The 24,203-nt window shown below is 39.6% G+C and overlaps 1 protein-coding gene and 1 pseudogene across 1 annotated transcript in view; both read right to left on the reverse strand.

Annotated features, from left to right (window-relative positions):
- The window catches only part of LOC139463766 (uncharacterized), a 272,927-nt pseudogene that overhangs the window by 198,437 nt on the left and 50,287 nt on the right, over positions 1–24,203 (reverse strand).
- LOC139463759 (uncharacterized) overlaps positions 1–24,203 on the reverse strand; it is a 64,766-nt gene that overhangs the window by 2,584 nt on the left and 37,979 nt on the right. The window contains exons 18-26 of the mRNA XM_071245040.1: positions 23,561–23,698; positions 15,247–19,227; positions 14,701–14,760; positions 14,271–14,360; positions 13,785–13,857; positions 11,602–11,689; positions 7,291–7,388; positions 4,391–4,586; positions 2,772–2,815 (exon numbers count right to left, since the gene is read on the reverse strand). Coding sequence (XP_071101141.1) covers positions 2,772–2,815; positions 4,391–4,586; positions 7,291–7,388; positions 11,602–11,689; positions 13,785–13,857; positions 14,271–14,360; positions 14,701–14,760; positions 15,247–19,227; positions 23,561–23,698 — 4,768 coding nt within the window. The remainder of the gene's footprint in view (positions 1–2,771; positions 2,816–4,390; positions 4,587–7,290; positions 7,389–11,601; positions 11,690–13,784; positions 13,858–14,270; positions 14,361–14,700; positions 14,761–15,246; positions 19,228–23,560; positions 23,699–24,203) is intronic.

A 24,203-nucleotide genomic window follows, 5' to 3' on the forward strand; every position in this document is an offset into this window, starting at 1 on the left:
GAAGCCATCAACAAGGAGTGGAAGAGTCTCTTGCATGAGCCTTACAGATTCTCTGCAATCTCATTAAAATCAGACCTTAGTTCTCACTACCGCTAAACAAAGATCTGAAGACATCCCATTATGGGTCACGTCAGAACGACCTTTGATCCGACCAATCAGAGCATCGCTTACCAGATCATGAAAGTGACAGTCGGAATGTGATTTCTAATAATACAACCTCTAAAACTTAACACGGGGTATTCCGTAAGATAGTAATGGGTTACTGAATCCATACAATCTAGACCAAATATTAGCCATTCCAAAATGTTCTTTTGTTTAGGTTTCAAATTTGTAATCGAGAATTTGTCAAAATATGTTTCGAAGCCTTCTGATTGGTCATTCCATTGGTCAGTCTAAGTTCGCACAAGGTCGGTCTGACGTGACCCGTAATGGGATTACCTCAGATCTTTGTTAAGCAGTAAAAAGAACTAAGATCTGATTTTAATGAGATTGAGATTCTCTGAAGCTTGGGGGTAGATTTCAGGGCGCTCAGTGGGCAGAGTGAGAAGTCTTCCCCAATCCTCGGGGGCCTAACAAAGGAGAGCGAGGTGATGGTGAATAACCTGGCCTGCTGTCCAGAGAGTTGGTTCTTTTCAACAAAGTCCCATCTCAGGCCCAGGTAGACTTTACTATGGAGCTATCTTTTAATATGAATCCTGTTAACATCAAGCGAATGGATCTCACTTATGCAAGCTGCTGTAGCCAGTGCCAACAAGAAGACGGTCTTGAGTGCTCAAAGTCTTTATCAGCCAAACGTTTGTTAGTTTAAGACGATAAATGACGCAGGATGACGCCTACCAGTCCTTGTTTAAGCCCATTTATGATGAGCATCAGGCGGGGGTAACAACAAGTACCTTCTTGTAACGCGTTTTGGTATGACATGGCTGGGGATGTAACCAATGACCTTCTGCTCTCCGGGCAGATGCTGTATCCAATCAATAGATCGAACTGCTGATGGAGGAGCAGTAATCAGGTGGGATGCTTCCAAACAATGAAATAGCTAGCGATCCTCTGATGATGTAGGTGTAGAAGTCTCATCAGTACAAAGACTGATTGTGGCATGCAAGATGTTAATAAGATCGGCTGTGAGAAACAAGTCTGAACTGTCTTCTTCAAATGCTATTGTTGGTGTATCTGACAATTTCTTGGCTGTAGAGGAGCCAGTGAGTATGGTTTTACGCCGCTTTTAGCAATATCACGGCGGGTTACACCAGAAATGGGCTTCACACATTGTACCCAGCGTGACAAGCAAACGCTTTTAACAACAAGGCTTCCTGACCGCCCCTAGCTGTTAAAGAGCAAGGTCTAGTAACCTTCAGTGCAGTTCTTTCAGGCATGGTCCATGCTCCTTAGATACAGACTTGGATCTATCAATATCATGTCTGACACACTTGCATTTGTAGGTTGTGAAATCAGCTGCAGATAGGTCCTTACACTTGCTGCACTTTAAACTTCTGTACAAAGCCATCGACAGTCACAGCATCATATGTGAGAGTCTTGAGCTGAAAAAGTTCTCCTGCACTTCCAACATACAATACATTTCTTGCTGCCCATGTTAAACCCACGAGCTGATTTACAGAGAAAAAATACAAAACATAATACTCCTCTTAAGGAAGAAAATCTGCTTCCACATGAGGGCAATAACAAAGAGAATAAGTTAGCTGGGGTCGTCATGTAATCAGGCAGCATGAGGTGCATTAGTGATTGTTTCCTAGAAGAAGGAAGAAATGCATCTTGTGAGTTTTAAAAAAAATTCTTTGAAATAGCTATGCCGCTCTGAAGTACCAGATATATACTAGTGGAAAAATTCCTGTGCATCGCTGACAATCATGGGAAATAATAAACATACACACACAAAGAATGATTTAGCAACAGATCAATACATTGCTGTCCATGAAACATGAATTCATCATGACATGCATGATTATCAAATACCTGTTGCACATTGTACCCGGTATTTTAATGTGATTTTTCATGGTCAGAGCTCCAGATAAGCTGCGTATCTGCGTGAAATACGCATCAGAAATGCAGAAATACGCGGTAAAATATAATCCAAGCGTATCAAATACGCAACGAACATTACAGATACGCTACAAAAATAAAACTTGTGCGTATCATCAAAATATTGTGAAGTAACCCTGCGTATTTGATTAGCAAATGAGCAACTTATATTGAAATTATAAGTTGGCATTCCGTCAACCTTGCCAAACTCATCATGATAATTTGCCATCACACTTTCTTGTGGAAGTATGGTGGTATTTTTGAGTCCTATAAAGCTCTCGAACCCACACGACACCAGTTTGCAGGGACTAGATGAATAGTGTTTTTAAATATTTGACTTAAATACCCACATGTGTAAAAACTAGTGGGTAACAGAAATTTGAATACGCACCTAGAATTACTGATACCCAATGATTTTAAAATGCATGGGTAAAATACCCACAACACCAAAAGCTTATCTGGAGCTCTGATGGTGCAAAGGAGTTTCCCCTGCTAGTATACATGTAAAACTGTCTCGAGGGTAGCCATCAAGGGTTCATTTTCATGAACAGCTTTCATGTAGGCTTCCACTACAAAAACACAGCATACCACAATGTTGACTCTCTGTAAGAGATAAATTCAATCAAGATGTAGTACTGTGGACATGTGCAGAATGGGAATTCCATTGTGACATGTGTTACTTTAGGTTCTAGCTATTTGGAATGACATGATGACAATGTATAATAGCAAACCTTTTTCTTCATTTTCTTGCTTCATATTCTTGGGTGTTCCAATTCTGAAACAAAACAAGATCACACCAGAATAATGATCATGTTCATTCTTGCAAAGCCTGTAGATAATAGATCCAAATAAATAACACTGCACATGAGCATACCTCTTTATTTATTGGAAATTACCAACTAACCTTGACATTTATCATGACCCTCACACGTGGCAAGTAAAGAAGAAAGTGATTATGTATTATTGATGTATTACCACGCATGTTTTGACAAAAATGTTTGTGGTGAACTTGATGGTCACAGGTCATTGAGAATCTTGTAGTGAGTGATTGAGTAGGGTTTAACGCCGCTTTTAACAGTAGTCCAGTTATATCGCTGTGTGTCCACTTAATGTGGGAGGAAAGCCCGAAGTGATGCAAGTCTGACGTTTACCACTTCGGTGAAACCCACGAGCATGGGTATGGTGCTGACAAACCTAGAAACATAATCGGGGCGAACCAGGATTCGCACCCACAATCATAGGTTTCTGGCGTGCCCAAGGGACACAACTCTGCACAGCGAATCGCGGCGCCTTAGACGACTGGGCCACCCATGCCCCCCGAGAATCTTGTAAACCCCACTCTAGACTTCATATTTAAAAATATTCCTCAAATTAGAATTTTAGTAAAATCTAAATAGTTTTTACATTTGTATATTTATCCTGCATTACTCCTTAATGCATTCACTGCTTACCTTACGACAACAAGAAGGGACTGCAAAATGACGATGGTCCAGGGTGAAGAAATAAACTGTTGTTCTTGAGTCCCACTTTTCATGACCACCGCCACTGTCTTGTGATCTTGATGACAGGTAAGGTCACCTTCTTCACATCACTGCCTGTCGAGCTACAGCAGGTACCAGGGGAACTCTCCTTTTTGATTAATTTAGACCTTCAGTTTTTTACTACAATTCTAAAAAATTCTGCAATGGGTGATGTATTCTTTTCATATTACCTTCACCATGTTGTGTAGTTTTATGTGAAATATTTCTGATGAAGCCAGACTGGAAGAATGCCTTAGAATTGAAAATAATCTATCGGGGAAAATATTTTTTAATGGGTTGGAAGTGTATACAATAATTTATATATATACGAACTCAATGTAACGCCAAAACTAGTGGTATTTAAAAACAGAGGGATATGTTACACATACATAGCTGAGAATTGTTAACAATTTGACTACCTTGGCAGACAAACAATTGTAACACCATTCAAAATGGCAGCGAACAACAAGTATGTGGCGGGAAAAAAAGACAGAGTATTTTTACGCCTAAATAATTCACATTAAACTACACAACATGGTGAAAGTAATATGAAAAGGAATACATCACCCATCACAGATCAATTTTAGAATTGTAGTCAAAAAGTGAAGTTCTAATTGATCCAAAAGGAAAGCTCCCCTGGTACACATCCATGCTGTAGCGCAGTGATGTGAAGAAGGTGACCGTACCTGTCATCAAGGTCACTAGACAGCGGCAGTAGTCTTGAAAAGTGGGACTCAAGAACAACAGTTTATTTCTTCACCTCACCTCCCAGCTGGAAACCTGTTATTTCCTATCTATCATCGTTATTAGGAGGCAGGGATTAAACTTACACATTCTTCTTGAGCGCATCATTCTCCTCCTCGAGAGACTTGATTTGCATATAGCAGCGAGCTATCTGTGCCTTTTCTTCACGGACACGGAGCTGGAGCTGTTTCTTCTCCCCTTCCAGGATACACACCTTGAACTGGTCGATGATCCCGCTGCGGCTGCTCACGTCCTGCTTCTCTGGTGGGTCTGAAACTGCAACTGAAACAAGAGCACAAGCAATAAGTACAACTCTGGTTTGCCAGTCTGGCAAATGCAATGTTATTGTGACCTGTGACACAGAAATAAAATGATGTTCACATGAGCATGACAAGTCAGAGTTGATATTTTAACAGATTGAAGATTCCTATACAACTTAAATGGTTTTATATCAAGAAGGCATGTAGAAGTTCCTCTTCAGGGACTTATTACTCAGCAGACTACAAAATAACTAGAAAGTGATATTGGCCTTGGACCAAGCACACCAAATGCATAGAAGATGTTCCTGTATTTTACAGGGAATCTGTCATCAAGTTTCTTAAGAATTTCATCAATAAACTTTTCCATCATAGAATCAATGTTGTATTTCCCCTTGACACAATGGTTGCCCTTGAAGACAAGCTTTCCACCATCTGTTGTCGAGTATTCATTCTGCTTCTGTTCAAGGTAAGTACTTTGTAAGGCTTCACGCTTCTTCAGACCCTCCAATACAGATTTGCAATGATCTACTGACACCTGAACCATGGACACATCTAAGTCAGACTTCTGAAAAGTCAGACATAGCTGAGACATAACAGGCAAAATATCCATCAACAGATGGTTTCTATGAAGTCATATTGGGAAAGCTTACTGGCACAACCCTCAACTTTGCTGTCTTTCTGTGTGGCAAAGAAGGATATCAGAGCGTCCAATGACCTGTCGATTGTCTGCACTGCAAGATACACCGATAACCCCCTTACTTCACGAACCATTCTTATTTTCAATGATGGTTCATCATAAAGCTGTTGTAGATGATCCAACTTTGTTCTGTTTGCAGAAACTTAGAAGTAGTAAACTAATCCTGTTAAGGTATCCTGGAAGTCTCTCAGGTAGTTGATTTCATTTGCCGCTTGTGAAGTGACCAGGGCCAAACGATGAGCAATATAGGGAAAGTTCATTAACATTGGATGGACTCTTAAGAGTCACACCTTCACCCGTACCTGTCATCACCCATGACTTTCTCTACTAGAACACTTTTTCCTTCCAAAAACAGTAGTAAGTACTTCATCAGTGCTTTTACCAGTTGCAGACTTGATTTAGACATTTGTAACATAATGTGTGGATGCTACAAATGTCTTTGTATCTGTTACCCTAGTGTACACAACAAACTTCTCCCTTATGCCAACGTCAGTGCTCTCATCACATAACAGACTGACACAGGGTGACCTCATCAATTTATCATCCAGTTGCTTGTGAATAACATGGGCTAATGAAAGCATATCAACACCACTTTTATCATAACAGTATGTTTCTACTCTTCAGTTCACCCAAATAGGGACAGTTTAGTTGTGAAAGTAGATTCATCAAACTTTGATATTTGCAGAGCTACAGATAAGCAGCATATTTGCATAAAATACCCCACCACCCAAATATTCAAAACCAAATTACTTTCAATTAACTTCCGAACAGAAACGCATGCATTAAATGAAAAACTCAAATGTATAAAAACAGCACACGTAAATACCCAATGAAGCTTTTTCAGCATGTGTACAAAGGAGCTAATTCTCGAGACACAATTATGAACTAATTTACTTTCCGAGTCAAGCCTTTATATTTAGAACAGTTATGAAACATTATTTCTCTTTTTTTAATCTTAAAATGTTCACTAATTTTGGGAAAAACCCAACTGAGTGATGAATGGTTGAGTGAAAAAATATTGGTCACCCAATGAAAAATGTAATTAACCCAATTAAAATAGAAACCCTAGAGTAAAAACTCAGGTGCTCAAAAGGTTATCTGGAGCTCTGTATTTGACAATAGCAAGGTCCTCTTTGCCATCCAGTTCACAGCCTCCAGTGATACAATTATCCCATATTCCTTATCACTTTGTGCACTGCATGTTTTATTTTTCGATTTGTGTTAATGCAAATTTTCCGCCTCAACGGACAATTTATAGACAGCTGTCCATGCCTTTTAAGGGTGCTTGTTCGTAAATTAAAGTTCAATTCTGTCAAGTAATTTGGGGACTTGAGGACTCGTTACCAACCTGGGCTTTATATTACCAAAACCACGAAGTATTCAGAGACTTACCGGTACATGATCTTGATGACAAATCGAAATCAAGAATTTTATGCATCATATTTGTGAGACAATAACTTTATTACAGAATTCTGATGCGTAGAACACTGAATACTTCTGGTCAATGATGTAAAATAAATTTTGTATTTGTAGAAATTATCCCAAAATAGTGATCATTGTCAATAATTCAAAGAATACTACCTCTATTACATCAAGCTTAATCCCTCCCATCACTCCAATACACTGCATCTAGTTGCTGTTGTTGGAAAGAACTGAGCATTTCCCACCTTCCATATGCACAAGAGGTTTAGGAAGGGAGATACTATTGGTATCACAACTGATATATATAGTTGACAGTGAAGAGGACTTGTGCTGAAAATCTGAAGATTTCTATAGTGATGACAAGTGACAGCATTTCTGGCACTCATGTAAGAGAGGTTTTGTATTTGGTAGGATTAGGCGTTGTTCACAGTTCTTAAAAACACATACATTTCTGTTGAGGCTATGGGAGCAATACACTCTTAATTCTTGCAAGTGCTCTCAGTGCACAGATCCTGGCTGGCAGGGATATATCCCCTGCTAACATCTACTTCCTGATCCTGCTCAAACCAGGAAACCAGGCAGCCCTTTCCACCAAACACAAACTCACAAGATGCATCATAGCTTTGTTGAAGTGTCCTCATCTTTGCCTTGAGTTTTTTTACGACCCCTTCCTGGTACTCCACCTCCTCCTCTAGGGCATTTTTCCTGAAGAAGACATACGCCATCAGTTAGCAGAGGAGTTGGCATACAACAGCTACATACACAAATTCACTGCCCTGAATTCTGTTACCTCTTATTAATGCTTTGACATTTAACCCCCTGGATGTCAGGGGGACACATATGTCCCTCTTCAACCCTCACTTTGAAGTTGAATAAAATTTAAAATACATCTGGCAAACAGATACACTTCATAGTTTTATGTATTGTGGGACATTCCCTGTTCTGTGACATCATCCACTGGCATCTCAGGCCAAGCAAATTTACCGAAAATGTGTGAAAACGAACGCTGTGCTCAAAAACTGCACTTGTTTGAAATGGAAACAAAGCAAGATTCTGATTTTACACAGTGTAGCATTTTCTTCCATTTTGAGCTATCCATTCCTCCATTTGTTCAAGACATTGGCTCAACATTTTCAGAATATGCATGGGAAGAATTAGGGAGTTTTAAATGGATACATTGCAATGATTTGATCTTTTGAACAGAAGTTACCGTCCTGTGTGATGCCATGATTGATGCAAAATCACACACAATGGCAACAGCATTTATAAGAATTTCTGACTATTTCCATTTGTTTCAATGAAAAATATAACAACAAATAACAGTACATAGATGTCAGAATATTTCTGATTACTTGCTTGTCACATTTATGTATATACGATCCCTGAATCAACGAAAGTCCCCTTATAATATCCCGCGTACTGTTGACAGTGAACACACCATTTTGTAAAAGTTGATCACAGTGAGTGAGTGAGTGAGTGAGTGAGTGAGTGAGTGAGTGAGTGAGTGAGGTTTAACGCCGCTTTTAACAATATCCCAGTTATATTGCCGCGTGTCAGCTTAATGTGGGAGCAAAGCCCGAAGTGATGCAGGTCTCAGACGTTTACCACTTCGGTGAAACCCACGAGCACGGATATGGTGCTGACAAACCTAGAAACATAATCTGGGCTTTCTGGCGTGCCCAAGGGACGCAATTCTGCACAGCGAATCGCGGACGACTGGGCCACCCATCCCCGGTAGTGATATCATACGTCAACATTGTTGTACATATTTGGTAATTTCTTTGAGGTGAAGGTCCTTGATTGAGGGTGCACATGATCATTGTATCATGCTGTTTACAGTTTCAGTTCTGATGTTGATTTTGCATATCTTTTATACATTTTTACAATCAATTAATTTCACTTTAGATATTTTGTCAATGTTCAAAATGATATCACACGTAGATATGGGCCACAACATGAATGAACCTTTGATAATCTCCTGTTTGAACATTGTTTGCAGAAGAATTGATAAGTTTATATCGTCGAATATGATAGTTCTTTCCTTTGGACAAGTGTAACAAGATGAAGTGTAAATGTAACTGCAACTTGTACATATTTCTTGGGATGTGTAATAGTCAGTATCATAAGTTCATATGACCATAGCCATTTCATTTTATTTTATAACTGAAACTGATTATATTACTTTAACAAAATGGATAATATTTTTCGTTAAATATATTTCTGGAAGAATTGTCTTGGTCTTGCAAATGTTATTATGTTGTTTGATACACAGAACAGTGATATCGAACAATTCGCCAGGTGCGTGTTAGTCACAAACAATTTACGAATTATTCCTCTCGTTTTGCATTATACATCAATGGGTTTATCCTTTTTTAAATATTGTGATCACAGGATATAAAACTGTTTACTTTATTTCTCCAGGAATTGTAAAAAGTATAAAAATATAACCCATGCCATGTACCCATGTTGGGTCAACCTTATTCCATTATCCTGATAATTCTATACCAATAGAGCTATTTTCACATTTTTTATTGTGTAATTCTGAGAGGAGATGAAGAGAAATAATTACAATAATAACCTATAATGAACAAATATATGTCCAGTATTGAATATAATTTTGGTTCTTTTGAAATATTCTTTGAGGTATTTCATTACGTAATTTGATGCCAAACAGGTGTGTGTCTTGTCCAATTAGGATACACACTAAACTATCTTATTGTTTATATATTCAAGACATTATTTACATGGTGAAAGCAGTCATGTTATGTTGGGTAGAAAAAGCATCCAATTCTGCTTTACACATCAAGATTTTGACCTGTGTTGCAATAAACTGGTGCTAAGCATACCAGAGTTATGCCCCCTTTTTTTTGTACGTGTGTAACCTCTCTGTCGCCTTTTGACTTCATAGAGCAAAAATCAGTAAAAATCATTTACGGAAGGCTATTTTTGGCATTGAATGTATGTTGTTATACATACACATATAACTCCTTTTGATATATAGTTATGTCGTTCAGAAATTAGGCAGTATTTAGTTTAAAACTAGTTTAACATTTGCAGTTAAATTTACACGATTATATAGGAAATTAATCTTCTCCCCATCTCTGAATAATTTTATGGCCAGAGGTAGATCCAGTGCCGCTTGAGCACAATCCTCACACAATCTTCACTTTTCCGATCTTAGGAAAATATGTGTCAGAAAAAAACCTTGGCATCCAGCGGGTTAAAACTACAGGTGTAACAATACAGATACATTAAAATAACATACACTTAGATTTCCAATTTCTAGCCATGAACAAATCCAACATTTCAATACGGTCCAACACATCTTCATAAAGTTTCATCACTCTCAGCCTGGTAGTTCCTGAGAAGAAGTTTGAGTAAATAGAAAAAGACGTAGACTAATAACATTTCATTTTATTTGAATCCTATCGTGTTTGAGATTTTCAGACCTAGGTAAAAAAAACCAAAGCACTTAATTGTTTTATTTTAACCACTGATTCCAATAATGGTGCCTGACATAATAGGCTCAACCCTTCTACCTGTTGACAGAAGTTGAAACTTATTGTCAGACAGCAGACATGCAGGCAGCATGCCATGTCAAAAGATCACTTGGCCATGGTTAGCTAAATATGTGACCGCTGATCTTCACTGGTTTGTGAGAAGTCCCAATACTGCATGTCCTTACAACCTGAGTTTGGAGTAGCTCTAATGAGATCCATGCAAGTCACAATGTGAAGCACATCATAAAACATTGATATCACAAATGACACATCATGATACAAACAAGAAAGATGTTTGCATTACAACAGCTGCAGCCCCAACCATGCCATTTCAGGAACGTCTCAAGACTACATACCAGAACACATAGGAACCATTGTGACTTGACCAAATCAGGTGATGTGTTGTCTGATGCAATACAACTTGGTCCTGCAGGCCTACCTGAAGTTACCTTTAAGTAGTCATGGAAATAAAAAGACAACTAATTTTGAAATACTGGAAAATACCATTAATAGACAAGGACAAGAACATATTTCAACACGGACAATAGTAAAACAACCAAGTTATGGAGATGTAAATAGAACCTTCAGCCTGAGTCGTGCTGTAAAGTGTTTTTTCCCCCATCTTCCAGGTCACAATAATCATTCCCCAGTTAGGACTATTGTTATTGGTGATATTTCGGGAACATATAAAAAATAATGAATTAGCTCCCATTCGGAAATAAGTAGACAAAATCTGTTTCTTTTTATTTCCATGACTACTTTGATAACAACTTATAAGCCCTTCCAGTGTAATGAAATCATTAAAAGAACGTTTGTTTGTCAGACAGGCTTGGTGACTTCATTACTATCATTATAGTTGTCATTAGATTAATGAAAATCTTTGGTCTAAAGCCAACAAAATTTCCTCTAAAACTTAGTGTGTGGGGGGAGAAACCTCCTTTCTGTCTGTTTCACAACTTGCTATGAATAGGTTTCATTGGACTACATGAATCTATTTGTGAGTGAGTGAGTATGGGTTACAAGATAGACACAATTTTTATGGATAACAACTTCTTTAATACTGTAAGTATTGTTATCCATGGATAAGTTGTTATCCATAAAAATTGTGTTTATCTTGTCATCCGCCAACTTCTAAGTAATGCCTATCAAACAAGTGAGTATGGGTTAACGCCGCTTTTAGCAAAATTCCAGCAATATCACGTATCACGGCAGGGGACACCAGAAATGGGCTTCACACATTTTACCCATGTCGGGAATCGAACCCGGGTCTTCAGCGTGACGAGCGTATGCTTTAACCACTTGGCTACCCAACCGCCCCTGAATCTATCTGTGACAATTGAAGATAAATTGTATTTTTACCACAGATATAGAGGTGAATGTTTGTGAGACACTTTCTACAGAAATGTGCTATTTCTTACCTTTCTTTGTCTTCTCTGGCTTTGTCTCGGAGGGAGTGCACCTCCAGGTTGAGCTTCACCTTGAGCTTTGTCTCAGCAGCCAGCTTGCCTACAGATACAAATACAATGCAAAAATATACAAGGATTTGATAAATATATATAATATATATTAATGTCAGTTTTAATTAAAAATAAGTAATTTTTCAGCTCAAGTTTTCACTCAGGAGAGGACACATCCCAAGGCCCCCGCAAATTCAAAAGAACAAGTCATCTGATTGTTACAGTAAGCCCAACAAGAGTGATGTGTCCAGCTTCATGAGAGTCTACCTATGTCCGTATATATAAGAGTAGTTATTAAGCTATCAAAACAATAACACGAAATTGGGATTTGGAACTTTGTACGTGTATGTCAGGTGCTTTTTCGCAAAGCTAAGTTGATGGATGTCACACAGTTGGTACATGGCTTATGCTATAATCTGTTGCACTGTAGTTATCAATATTTACTAAAGCTCACCTTTCTCATTAAAACAAGCATGAAATACTTATATCCCCCCGCCTATATGACATGTCCGCTTGTGTGCAATGCATTAGCTCCTGTGAACTATGTTCACTGGGCCTTTTTGTAAATGGCCTAATTGCAGCACTAAAAAAAGTTATTACTGGTGTTGTTTTGACGTCTGCAGTTTATGATAGAATATGTAACTGTATTTGTAATGATTAAGGATGAGACATATGGACAAATAACTTTATTACAATTAGGAGCGATGGTTTCCGTGTAGGTTCTAACACCGTTATCAAGCAAGTGAAATACAGAGTATGGTTGACAAGAATATATTCAGGACAGGGGGAGTGCTTATACAGTTGGGTAGGTTTAAGATTAAAACTGTTGTATTTGTAATGAGTTGTGTTTCTGCAGGAAGTTAGTCAGTGAATGCAACAACCGTGTCCATGACACTTTTGGAGGAGGTGAGGTGAGGTGAAATTGGGTTTAATGTCGCGTCCAAGATTGTGGCACTTATATAGCGACATGCATGCACGTGTGCGTGGCTGCTTGTACTAGTCCTGACTGATGCCGATTTATAGTGCTAGCTCACTGAGATACCATGACGCAGTTTAACATGAATACCCCACTCAGACACAGTATACTGACTCCGAGCCAACCAGTCCTTGTTTTAGCCCCCTAATGCCGAGTGCCAGACAGGGTAACAACAAGTACCATCTTTTAACGTCTTTTGGTATGACGCGGCCGGGGATTGAACCCCGGACCTTCCGCTCTCCAGGCGGACACTCTACCACAAGACCACGGAGGCGGCCCACTTTTGGAGGAACATACACACAAGCAATGCAGAACTTACAAACAAAAAAGGAAATGCATTCAGTACTGCAAGATGACACTATGTGCCAAGTTTGGTGAACAAATATGGTACAGTTTTTAAGATCTGCTCCGGAAACAAGGACTACCGCCATTTTCAGTCTAAATCAAAGTCGTTGCCATGGAAACTCGAAAAATAATTTTTTTAAAAATCCCAAACTATCAAAAGGCACCAGTTCACCACTAGACCTATCTATGTGCCAAGTCTGGTGAAGAAATATGGTATGGTTTTCAAGATCTGCTCTGGAAACGAAATGTGATAAACGGATGGACGGAAGGATGAACGGACGGCACCCATTCCTATATCCCCCTTCCACTTCATGGCGGCAGATAATAATGAAATCTTATAGATTGCAGTAGCTTTAGAAATTTACACTCGTCCTATAGTCCTTGCCAAACTGCCCAATAGTTAAGGTATCATAAGGACTAGTTGAAATTTGACATTTTTTAAGGTTTTGCTACATGTTATCATTATAAGGACTAGTGGAATGAAACTGACAGTTTCTATTGCTGCAAAGCTGCTTTATAGAAATATATATATTTATAAAAATGTTTACACTAAATATTTCCACAGAAAAGAAATTCCAAAAATTCTAAAAATCTATAATAGCAAAAGGTACCAGTTGACAACCTGACCTTTGTGTGTGCAAAGTTTCATAAAAAATACCTATTAGTTTTAGAGATATGATCTGGACATTCTCACAATCTAACCCAATATACTAGCAACATACCAAACATTCAATTACTGAGCATAAGAATGTTCACAACTCACTCACAGTGTTCTTAACCTTCATTATCACCCTTTCTCAGTCGTGAACCTTTACTTACGAACCTCTGACAGTTTCCAGCTCCTCCTCCAATGAATCTATCTTCTCGGCATGCTCCATGACTTTTTTCATTAGATCCTGGAAGACAAGGTGACTACAATATTGCTCTTTGCCTAAAGTTATAATGGGCCAGTCAATTACCAATACCTACACACATGTATGTAGAAGGTGACCAATAAGAGAAGTAATGTTGATAAACATGGCAATCCACAGATGATGTGTATACTTGGCTTATTCTGCACTATATGTTTCAGAGAACACATTTTGTTAAAGAGCCTAACATTGTATGAATGTCATTGCAAGCTCAAAGACCTGACAAAGTGAAAGTCAATCCTTGAAAGCCATCTGGAAAGTTTACGAGTTCCATGAAACATAGCAAGGAATTGTGAAACTGTTAATATCACTGAACTGCTCATTGAGATGGACTATAAAGCTTGGGTTCGGGCAGTGTAGTTAGCAGATCAGAAGCTTCATGCCTGCCACTCGCCTACCTCCATTGCCTTATTAATTTGCTTGATCTTTCTGTCTTTCTCCTTCAGCTCAGTCTCACTTAGCTTTTGTTTCTGGTTGATCTCTACTCTCTGAAGGAAAATATGACCGTGTTAACAACAGGTTACTAATGTTGTCTAATAGTCATCAGTCCTAATCAAACCATGATCACATCAGAACACAAAATTAAGGATCACGTGAGAGTTTGAAATTCCTTGTATTTGTGTATTAAGGTAAAACCCATAATTGCACTTCAGGTTCCTGATCTGAAGGGAGCACTTAAAAATCAAAGTTAATTACCTAAACACTCTGTGCCAACATGTGTAATGATTTAAATTAAGCCAACACACATGTAAACATTTGTTTCACAAAATCAGCACATTTCAGTTCTACACATCAGCTAATTAATGAGAGCACAACTAATTCACGTACCTCAATGGCAAGTTTCACATTCAGTTCTCGCAGCTGAATTGCTAAATCATCATGTCCTTCCTGAAATAGACAATTCCCGCATTTCTCTGTACATATACTTATAGTGATTAACATACACCTGTCAGACGTGTACTTACTGATACAATCATTTCTCGTTACATATAGTGATTAACATTCACCTGTCAGATGTGTACTTACTGATACAATCATTTCTCGTTACATATAGTGATTAACATACACCTGCCAGATAAGTACTTACTGATACAATCATTTCTCGTTACATATAGTGATTAACATACACCTGTCAGATGTGTACTTACTGATACAACCATTTCTCGTTACATATAGTGATTAACATACACCTGCCAGACGTGTACTTACTGATACAACCATTTCTCCTTTTCATGTTATTATGATTATATGATAATAGTGAATGACGACAGACACCGAACATGTGACTAATTACAACATAATGTTATACTCCTTTTTGCTTTTAGCATAATGATTTAGTTTCAGACACATAAACAATCTAAGACTTCATCTTACCTTATCTAAAGTCTCAATGAAGCCTGTTAGATCACTTTTACCACCTGTGTTGAGTCTTGCAAACAGATGATTCAGGAGACATTTTCTGTTGGAGGTTTCCATCAGCCTTTCAATCTCAGCCTTCAGTCTGGAAACTTCCTCCACCTTTGATTGGAGATTAGTCCTTAAGACATGTAACTCCGATCCATGTACCTCTTGTGATTTCTTGTTCGTAACTTTCTGTAGTTCTTCTTCAAGTATCTTAATGGTTCCTTCCAAAGTCTGAATGCATACCCTACACTGATCCACCTCATCTGATTTTTCTTGAAACAGACTCTCAAACTCATTCATCTTCTTGCCCAGATCCTCCAGCAAAGCTGACTTATTCTGCAGGATTACCTCAGTACTCATCTTCTCCTCCTGAAGAATACCCAAATCTTGTGCTTTCTCCACAACATTATCTTCTAGTTTCAGAATCTCATTGGATAAACTTTCAATCTCTGTGATTTTCTCTTCCAGCTCCACATCCTGTTTGTTCTTGTATTCAACCAAAACCTGCAATTCTGTTGTTTTGTGAGTCAGCTCAGTTTCTATTCGAGACTTTTCATCCTCAAGACTGGCCATTTCGATAGTCTTCTCCCTCAACTTCTCCTCCAGCTCATGCTTTTCCTGCACCAGCTTCAGCATCTCTTCTCCTCCTTCCTGTAACTTCATTTTTTCAGACAGAACCCTCTCAATCTCATGGTCTTTGTCCTTAATGACCTCTTCCAAGGATGACACATTGTCTAACAGGGATTTAATTTCTTGCTCTTTAGCCAGAATCTCCATTTGGCTATCTTGTAATTTGTCCTGAATGATTTTGTCAACTTGATCATTGATGTCATGAATTTCATTCTTCTTTTCCTCTAAACAGCTTTCTAAGTGTGCTACTTTGTATTGCAGTTCTGAAGACTCATCAGTCAAAGAATCAATCTTTTCCATACCAGCCACTTTAATGTCATCAAATTCTGCCTCATTCATAGCCATTTGTTCTTGAACCTCAACAACCCTCTGATTAAGTGTTTCTACTTCCATCTCATAAACTTCCAGTTTAATCTTACCTTGAGAAATCATCTCAGTCATTTCATCTATCTGTTTAGCCTTTGCCTCAACATTGACCACACTCTGGTTCAACTTTATGGTCAGTTCTTTCACTTCTTCCTCCAGAGCAACAGCAGAACTTAATTTGGCCTCCAACTCTTCCATGGCCACGTCCTTTTCACTTGTCTGGGACTCCTTCTCAGCCACATAAGACTTCAGATTTTTAAGTGAGACCTTCAGTTCGCTGATTTCATTTTCTTTCATGTCAACATTTTCCTTATTCTTACATATTTCTTCTTGTGTTTCCCTCTGAAGTTTTGCAATTTCCTCAAGATCAGAGTTTCTCTGTTCAACAAGTTTGAAAACCTCCCTGTCCTTTACCTCTAATAAAGCACTTGCAGCTTCCAGACTGGTTCTAACAGTCGTCATCTCTTCCTGCAAGTTTTGTAGCTCCTGTCTTGTCTTGTCCAGCTGTTCTTGTTTTACTTGGATATCAGCCTGTAGTTCTTGCCCTCTCTTCAGAGAATCTTCGCTGCTGGACACATCAGGCCGACATTCATCTCCCTCTGATTTCTCCTGAAGCCGTCCTTGCAGATCTTTCAATTTATGTTCAAGTTCTAATTTCTCACATTTCAGATCCTCTATTTCTCTCACTCTCTCATGAAGACTGAATTTCAGTTTAATTATCTTTCCCTCATTATCAACTCCAGAGTGTAACTCCACTTGCTGACGTAGGTCTTGGATCTTCATTTCTTGTTCTTTATGCTCCATTTTTGCTGCCTCAAGCAGACATTCCTTTTCATTTATGACAGCTTCCAAGTCCCTGATCCTAGACTGGGAAACCTCAGGTGCTATCTCCTTAATTGAAAATGTCACTTCATCCTCTTCAGTGTCAGTGTCATCTGACAGTTGAGGGGAGACTTTCTGTTCTACAATTATTTCACTAGTATTGTTTCCCAAATTCAGAGTCAAACCATTTTCTCTCTTTTCCAGTTTCATTTTAAACTGCTTAGTTTTGAATTGTTGATCTTCCAAAGCCTCCTTCTGTTCCCGAAGTTCCTGTTCCAGGGATATTCTCTTTTCCTGGGCCTCACTAATGAGGTCTTGCCGTCTCAAGAGCTCATCGGAGAATGTCTCTAGCTCTTCCTGTCTTTCATCAAGATCTTGTTCCAGTTTGCTAACTGTTTGAGTGAGATTCTTTACCTCGGATTCTTTCACTTGCAGATTCCTTGCCATATCAAGTTTGTCCTGTTTAATATTTTTCATTTCTTCTGTCATACTTTTCAATTGTTCTTCAATATCAGTTTTACACTGAATCTTGTCCACAATATCAAAAGATGTTTGGAGTTCTTCATCTTTCATTAAAACAGCTTGTGCAGTTTGACCTGGTTGAGTGACTGTATTTAAGTCATCAGCAAGAGACATAGGTTTCTTTTGCTGCCTTGACACAAATGTTAGTTCATCAGCTAGAGACAAAGATTGAGCTTTGGACCGTGAAGCTAATGAAAGTTCATCAGCAATTGACATTGGACCATCTGACAATTTCACTGATAAGTCTACATTAGAAACTGTGACATCAGCATCAAAGGAATGTATAACAATGTCTGACTGTGACATATGCATGCTTCTTTCAAAGTTATTCCCCTTCTTTGAAATGTCACAAACTGTTTCTTTATCTGTCAATGTTTTTAGAGAGATTTTCTCCTGGATAATCTTCTCAAGATCACTGACCTTATTCTCAGCACATATCTTCTCCGCAAGCATCACTTCCAATTCCAGCTTAGCTCCATTAAGCTGTTTGACAAGCTCCTCATTCTGCGCCTGCATCACCTCTTGTTCCTGTCTCTGATCACTGAGATGTTTGACAAGCTCCTCATTCTGCTGCAGCTTCAGCTCTTGTTCCTGTCTCTGATCACTGAGCTGTTTGACAAGCTCCTCATTCTGCACCTGCATCACCTCTTGTTCCTGTCTCTGATCACTGAGCTGTTTGACAAGCTCCTCATTCTGCTGCAGCTTCAGCTCTTGTTCCTGTCTCTGATCACTGAGATGTTTGACAAGTTCCTCATTCTGTGCCTGCATCACCTCTTGTTCCTGTCTCTGATCACTGAGCTGTTTGACAAGCTCCTCATTCAGCTGCAGCTTCACCTCTTGTTCCTGTCTCTGATCACTGAGCTGTTTGACAAGCTCTTCATTCTGTGCCTGCATCACCTCTTGTTCCTGTCTCTGATCACTGAGCTGTTTGACATGCTCTTCATTCTGCGCCTGCATCACCTGTTGTTCCTGTCTCTGATCACTGAGCTGTTTGACATGCTCTTCATTCTGTGCCTGCATCACCTCTTGTTCCTGTCTCTGATCACTGAGCTGTTTGACATGCTCTTCATTCTGCGCCTGCATCACCTGTTGTTCCTGTCTCTGATCACTGAGCTGTTTGACAAGCTCCTCATTCTGCGCCTGCATCACCTCTTGTTCCTGTCTCTGATCACTGAGCTGTTTGACAAGCTTTTCATTCTGCGCCTGCATCACCTCTTGTTCCTGTCTCTGATCACTGAGCTGTTTGACAAGCTCCCCATTGTCAAGCTGGTCATCAAAACTTTTTGCCGCAGCTTTAATATTCCCTACCTTAGTTGTTACTTGTTTGACAGATGCCACAACTAGAGCATCAAGTTCTGCATCCTTTTCAACAATAACTTTTTCTAACCTTTCCCTTTCCTTTTCAAATTTCTGTTCACCTTCTGTTTTTTCTTTCCAAAGATCAGTAAGTTGAGAGTCTAATTTCTTCAACATATCACATTGACCAATAGATGAACTCTTTTCTTGTCCAGAAAGTTGTGTTATTTCAGCATTCTTGGATGCAATCAATGCCTCGAGGTCATCTTTGTCTTTCCTGAGACTTTCAACTGTAGCTTCAAGCGTAGCATCAAGCTGCAAAGTACATACATGAAGGAAATGAATTTCTTTTCACTGGACCATCTTTCTGCTGTTACCTGTAGGGCAATTGTACATAGATGCACAGTTTCAATCTGCATACACTAACACAGAAAAAACCCACATAATCTATGATGAATATTAAGTTGAAATGTTTACTTCACATATTTCTGTGATGACGTGTTGTGTTCCATGAATGAACCTATATCCTCTTTTCTCTGCAAAGTGGGTGATGGTTGGGTTTAACACTGCATTGAACAATATGTCAGCTACATCAAAGCCTTTCAGCATGTGGGAGGAAAGCCCAAGTGGTGCAGTCAAAGATGTTACTATCAGGACCACTCCGGTGAAACCCAACCAGCACAGATACAGTACTGTCAAACCAGATATGATTATCAGGGAACACCTTTGCTTCAAAGTCATGATGGACACAGTGGATCTTTGCATGGCTAAGGAATACAAGTGAGTGAGTGAGTTTGGTAAAACCCACGAGCACGGGTATAGTGCTGACAAACCTAGAAACATCATCAAGACCAACTGGGATTCGAACCCACAATCATAGGTTTCTGGCAATATCCAAGAGACGAATTGTGGCACCTTAGCGACTGGGCCACCCATGACTCCCCTTTGGAATACAAATCTAACCAACAAGTGCTGTTCATAAGTAATGACTGTGAGTAAATGTTCCTTTACTCTGCAGTCACCAATATTCCAGTAATACCATAGCATTCTGTGAATAATCTAATCTTTAGACACACTTCTTATATTGAATGGTTTACAGAACAATTAGCTGATGTAGGTCAAAATAGACACATGTTTGTGCTGCTGAACATATTTTTTATTTAGATACTAGCGTTTGATCATATGCTCCTATTGTATCCAGGTTTAAGGAATGATTTTGTGTGTGATGGTTGTTGTATAAAATTCTAATGATATACCAAATAGTGATAAAAATATTACATGATATTGGATATTCATGATATCTGTATATTTATCCTGGCACAAACATTTCAATTTCCTTCTTCACTCCAATCATATACCACAGAATACAAAACATAACTCTTCCACTTTTCGGGCAATCAGAGTTATCTGGCCTTGATCCCTTACAACCTTCTCATCAGCATGTAGCTAGATATCCAGATGGGGGGAGAGACAATACCAGGTGTGATTCAGTACACATGCTGGACAAATCAAATCCATAGTGTCATCATAGCCCAGTGCTGATAACAGCAGTGATATAAAGAAACTTACATTATGAAATTTACCGCCTTCAGTTGTTGGTGTCTGACATTCCACATAAGGCCTATATGAACTTTGGCATCTCTTCCACTGTCAGCTTTATCTGGGTTGCATCCAAGGCATGTATCTCTTCACTACCAGATGCCGTAACCAAGACTGGGAAAAACAATCTATCGGATGAAAGACTGAATTCTGTTTGCTCCATCAATTTGCACTGCCCTGATACACCTAGGTCCCAGGCTGTAGGTGTGAAGTGCTTCATCTAACCTAAAAGTCAGTTGGCTGTTATCTTCTGCACTTAGCTGGACCTAGGAGATGCTAGAACTGGGTTTATGGCTGCAACTATGCTTCCAAACTGGAACTTATTGGCTGTTCGTAGAAATAGCAAGTAGTATGTGATTGACTGAGACAACACCTACATGGGATCCATCCTCTTGTCTTGCAGTAGTCTGTGAAAGAATCCCTTTGGTTTCAGAGTCAAGTCCATTGGAACTCTTATGCGCCCACACTCTGATCGAGAACCCAATAGCTGTGCCTTTGTTCATGTGCCTGCTGTTTGCAAGATTTTCCAAGCATGGAAGTTTCATGACTGGGTTTCCTGTGATTTTTTTAGTTCCAGGAACAAGTCTCCTGGCCCAGTTAGGGGCAACCAAAAGCTGTTGGAAATGTGTTGGTGTGGAGATTTTCCCAAGATATGGCTAGCGCGTCATGATCTAAGGCCAGTGGAAATTGAGTCGAACACTGGAAGCTGGTGGTTTAGTGCCCAGATGGATGTTGGGCATGTCCAGCTGTTGCCACATCAACCAAACAGACAAGTTGCCATATTATTTGAGTAGACTGATGCTGCCTAAGAATGGGATGTGGCAAGCCCTTGTCTCCAGTGGCACACTGTCTATCAAACCTGTAGAACAGGAATGTTCTGTCAAACATGTCACTGGAGTTTGTTAACCGCATCTTGTTGATGTAGTGTGCCACTATGGAGTTGTCAGTGGAGACCAGAGCTCTGGCAGCCTGGTTTCCAGCATGGTTTCCAGCGATCTATTTTAATCTATCGCCAGTATGATGGCTAAGAACTCTAGGCTCTTGATGTGCATGTCTTGCCTGACCCCCTGACCATACACACAAGACTGCGAGGTGGTTATGTCTATGTTCTTGTCATCATTCCCAGCATATACCTCGTACAATGAAGGTCACAAATCGGTTGCAAAATGTCCAAGACTGCATTGGATATATATGAGATTGTAGGCAACTTAAAGAAAGACAGGGTCACCGCTTGCAGTTTCAGAAACTTGGCCATTTTTCATTCCTATGGTACTGCCAAAACTGAAATCAAAGCTACCCAATATGTGTAGATGGTGCTACCTCTCAAGTGTTGTTTGGTATACAAGTGTAGGAGATACTCAACCAAGAATTAAGGCAAGGTTACAGTGGGATCCTAAGCCTTTTGCTTTACAACAGGTCTCAAATGATAGCCACTTATCCTCATAAGGGCCTTTAGTCGAGGGTCTATGTGTCATAGCAATAGCCACGTCATGATATGGCAAAAATATTGCCAATGTGGCATTAAATATTAACTCACTCACTCACTCACTCACTCACTCACAGCATGCCGAATAGCCTTTCTTGCCTTGGGCTCTTTGTAAATAAACCAGGCCTGCCTGGCATGTGGATGTACCAGTAGGTTGGACCACCTCAGAAGAAGTAGTGGTTTGCTTCTACAAGGTTTCTTTGGTCCACGAACCACCTTCTCGCCAGCCACCAAGGCACGATCATATTCAGAGCGAGTCTCCTGGCTGCCCCTACTGGTTGCATCTACTTCCAAGGCCTGCTGATCCGCAATCGGAGAATCAAATAATGTTGTGGCTGACCAAGACTGATGGAGAAGCCAATGATTAAATTCAGAATTCCAATTGGATAAAGCCAAATACCACCTACGGTGGGTGGCGGTAACCTCAGCTAAAGCCGCCTTCAGGTGATTGCACATATGATCAATCTATAAGGACCACTCCGGTGAAACCCAACCAGCGCAGATAGTGAACGCCTTACTTCTGTTTCCATGAAGGCCAAACGGGCAATTGAGGACATGTATTCTGTATGTTGACCAACAGTGATATGAACAGTCAACCACATCCAGTATGACGTGGCAGCTGGTGATGGGGAGGGTCCTGCTTAGAGTGAAACAACACTTCTCCCTTCAGCAGGATCAATCACAGTTTCACTTCTGTCAAAAGGTAAGCAGTGAATGCATTAGGAAGTAATGCAGGATTAGCTACAAAATAATAGCTAATCCTTGTCAATGGAGTAGTTGCTGATGGAGAGGTGACTGGAGCCAAAAGCACATAAGTCAACACTGGAATTGCCCCTCCACAATGTGGCGCAAACTGAGGTCATAATAACGATAATGGCCCTGGTGAAACCCACTGGCACGACATAATCAGGTTGAATCAAGACTTAAACCCCATTATAGGTTCCTGGCATGCCCAAGGGATGCAACTCTGTATGGCAGGTGGTGCCTTAGATGTGTGGGTTACCTATGCCCCCATAAATACTGTAAATCATGAAATTAATGCGATCGTGAATTAAATGAAAAAAAATGCGCATTATGTCTCCAAAATGTCTCTCAACTTTCGATAGCAGAAATACCAACTTAAATGAACATATACACAAACAAGGTTTACTGAGCAATGACATTTAAGGAATATGAATTAGACAATAGGCATCCTGTGAGTTATCACTACTGGGGTCAAGAGTTCTACCCACTTGTGTCAAACTAGGCATCATAAACTACCCGACCGACCGCAATGAGAAGGAAAATGAGCGATCAAAGACAGATAACTGTGACTGGTAATCTAGGGCAACAGGCATCCGGATGAAGAAGAGGTACAATTTGGGTTCTGTGTTATACAGTTGAAAAGAAGGATATTGTAATGTGTTGGGTCAGAAGAAGAAATAAGAGTATTTCAAACATAACAACCATGACACCTCTTTTGTTTAACTTTGAGAAAATGTTTTAATGTTTGTGTTAACTAGCCCTTTGAATCATGTGACGGGGAATATTTGGACATTTAGAAAGTTTCATAGATACGTTTACCTGCTTTCCAACAGGAACAGATCCAACACTCATCCTCTCATAGCTCTTTATCTTCTCCTGGCTCTGGTTTACTTGTTTCTCTAACATTCCAATGTAGTCATCATTTGTGCGCAGTTTCCGCTCCACCTCACCTCTTGACTGGATACAAAGATGGCAATATTAGTCCCAGTATGACATGGGGGAATACTCTGATCTGACGGGATACATGGATGGCAATATTAGTCCTAGTATGACATTGGGGGATACTCTGATCTGACTGGATATACATGGATGGCAATAGTAGTCCCAGTATATCATTGGGGGATACTCTGATCTGACTGGATACAAAGATGGCAATACAAGTCCTAGTATGACATTGGGGGACACTCTGATCTGACTGGACATACATGAATGGCAATATTAGTCCTAGTATGACATGGGGAGATACTCTGATCTGACTGGATACATGGATGGCAATATTAGTCCCAGTATGACATTGGGGGATACTCTGATCTGACTGGATACATGGATGGCAATATTAGTCCTAGTATGACATTGGGGGATACTCTGATCTGACTGGACATACATGAATGGCAATATTAGTCCTAGTATGACATGGGGAGATACTCTGATCTGACTGGATACATGAATGGCAATAGTAGTC

The sequence above is a fragment of the Haliotis cracherodii genome, unplaced genomic scaffold, assembly GCF_022045235.1.
Source record: "Haliotis cracherodii isolate W230 unplaced genomic scaffold, xgHalCrac1.p SCAF_16, whole genome shotgun sequence".
NCBI classification, from domain to species: Eukaryota; Metazoa; Mollusca; class Gastropoda; order Lepetellida; family Haliotidae; genus Haliotis; species Haliotis cracherodii.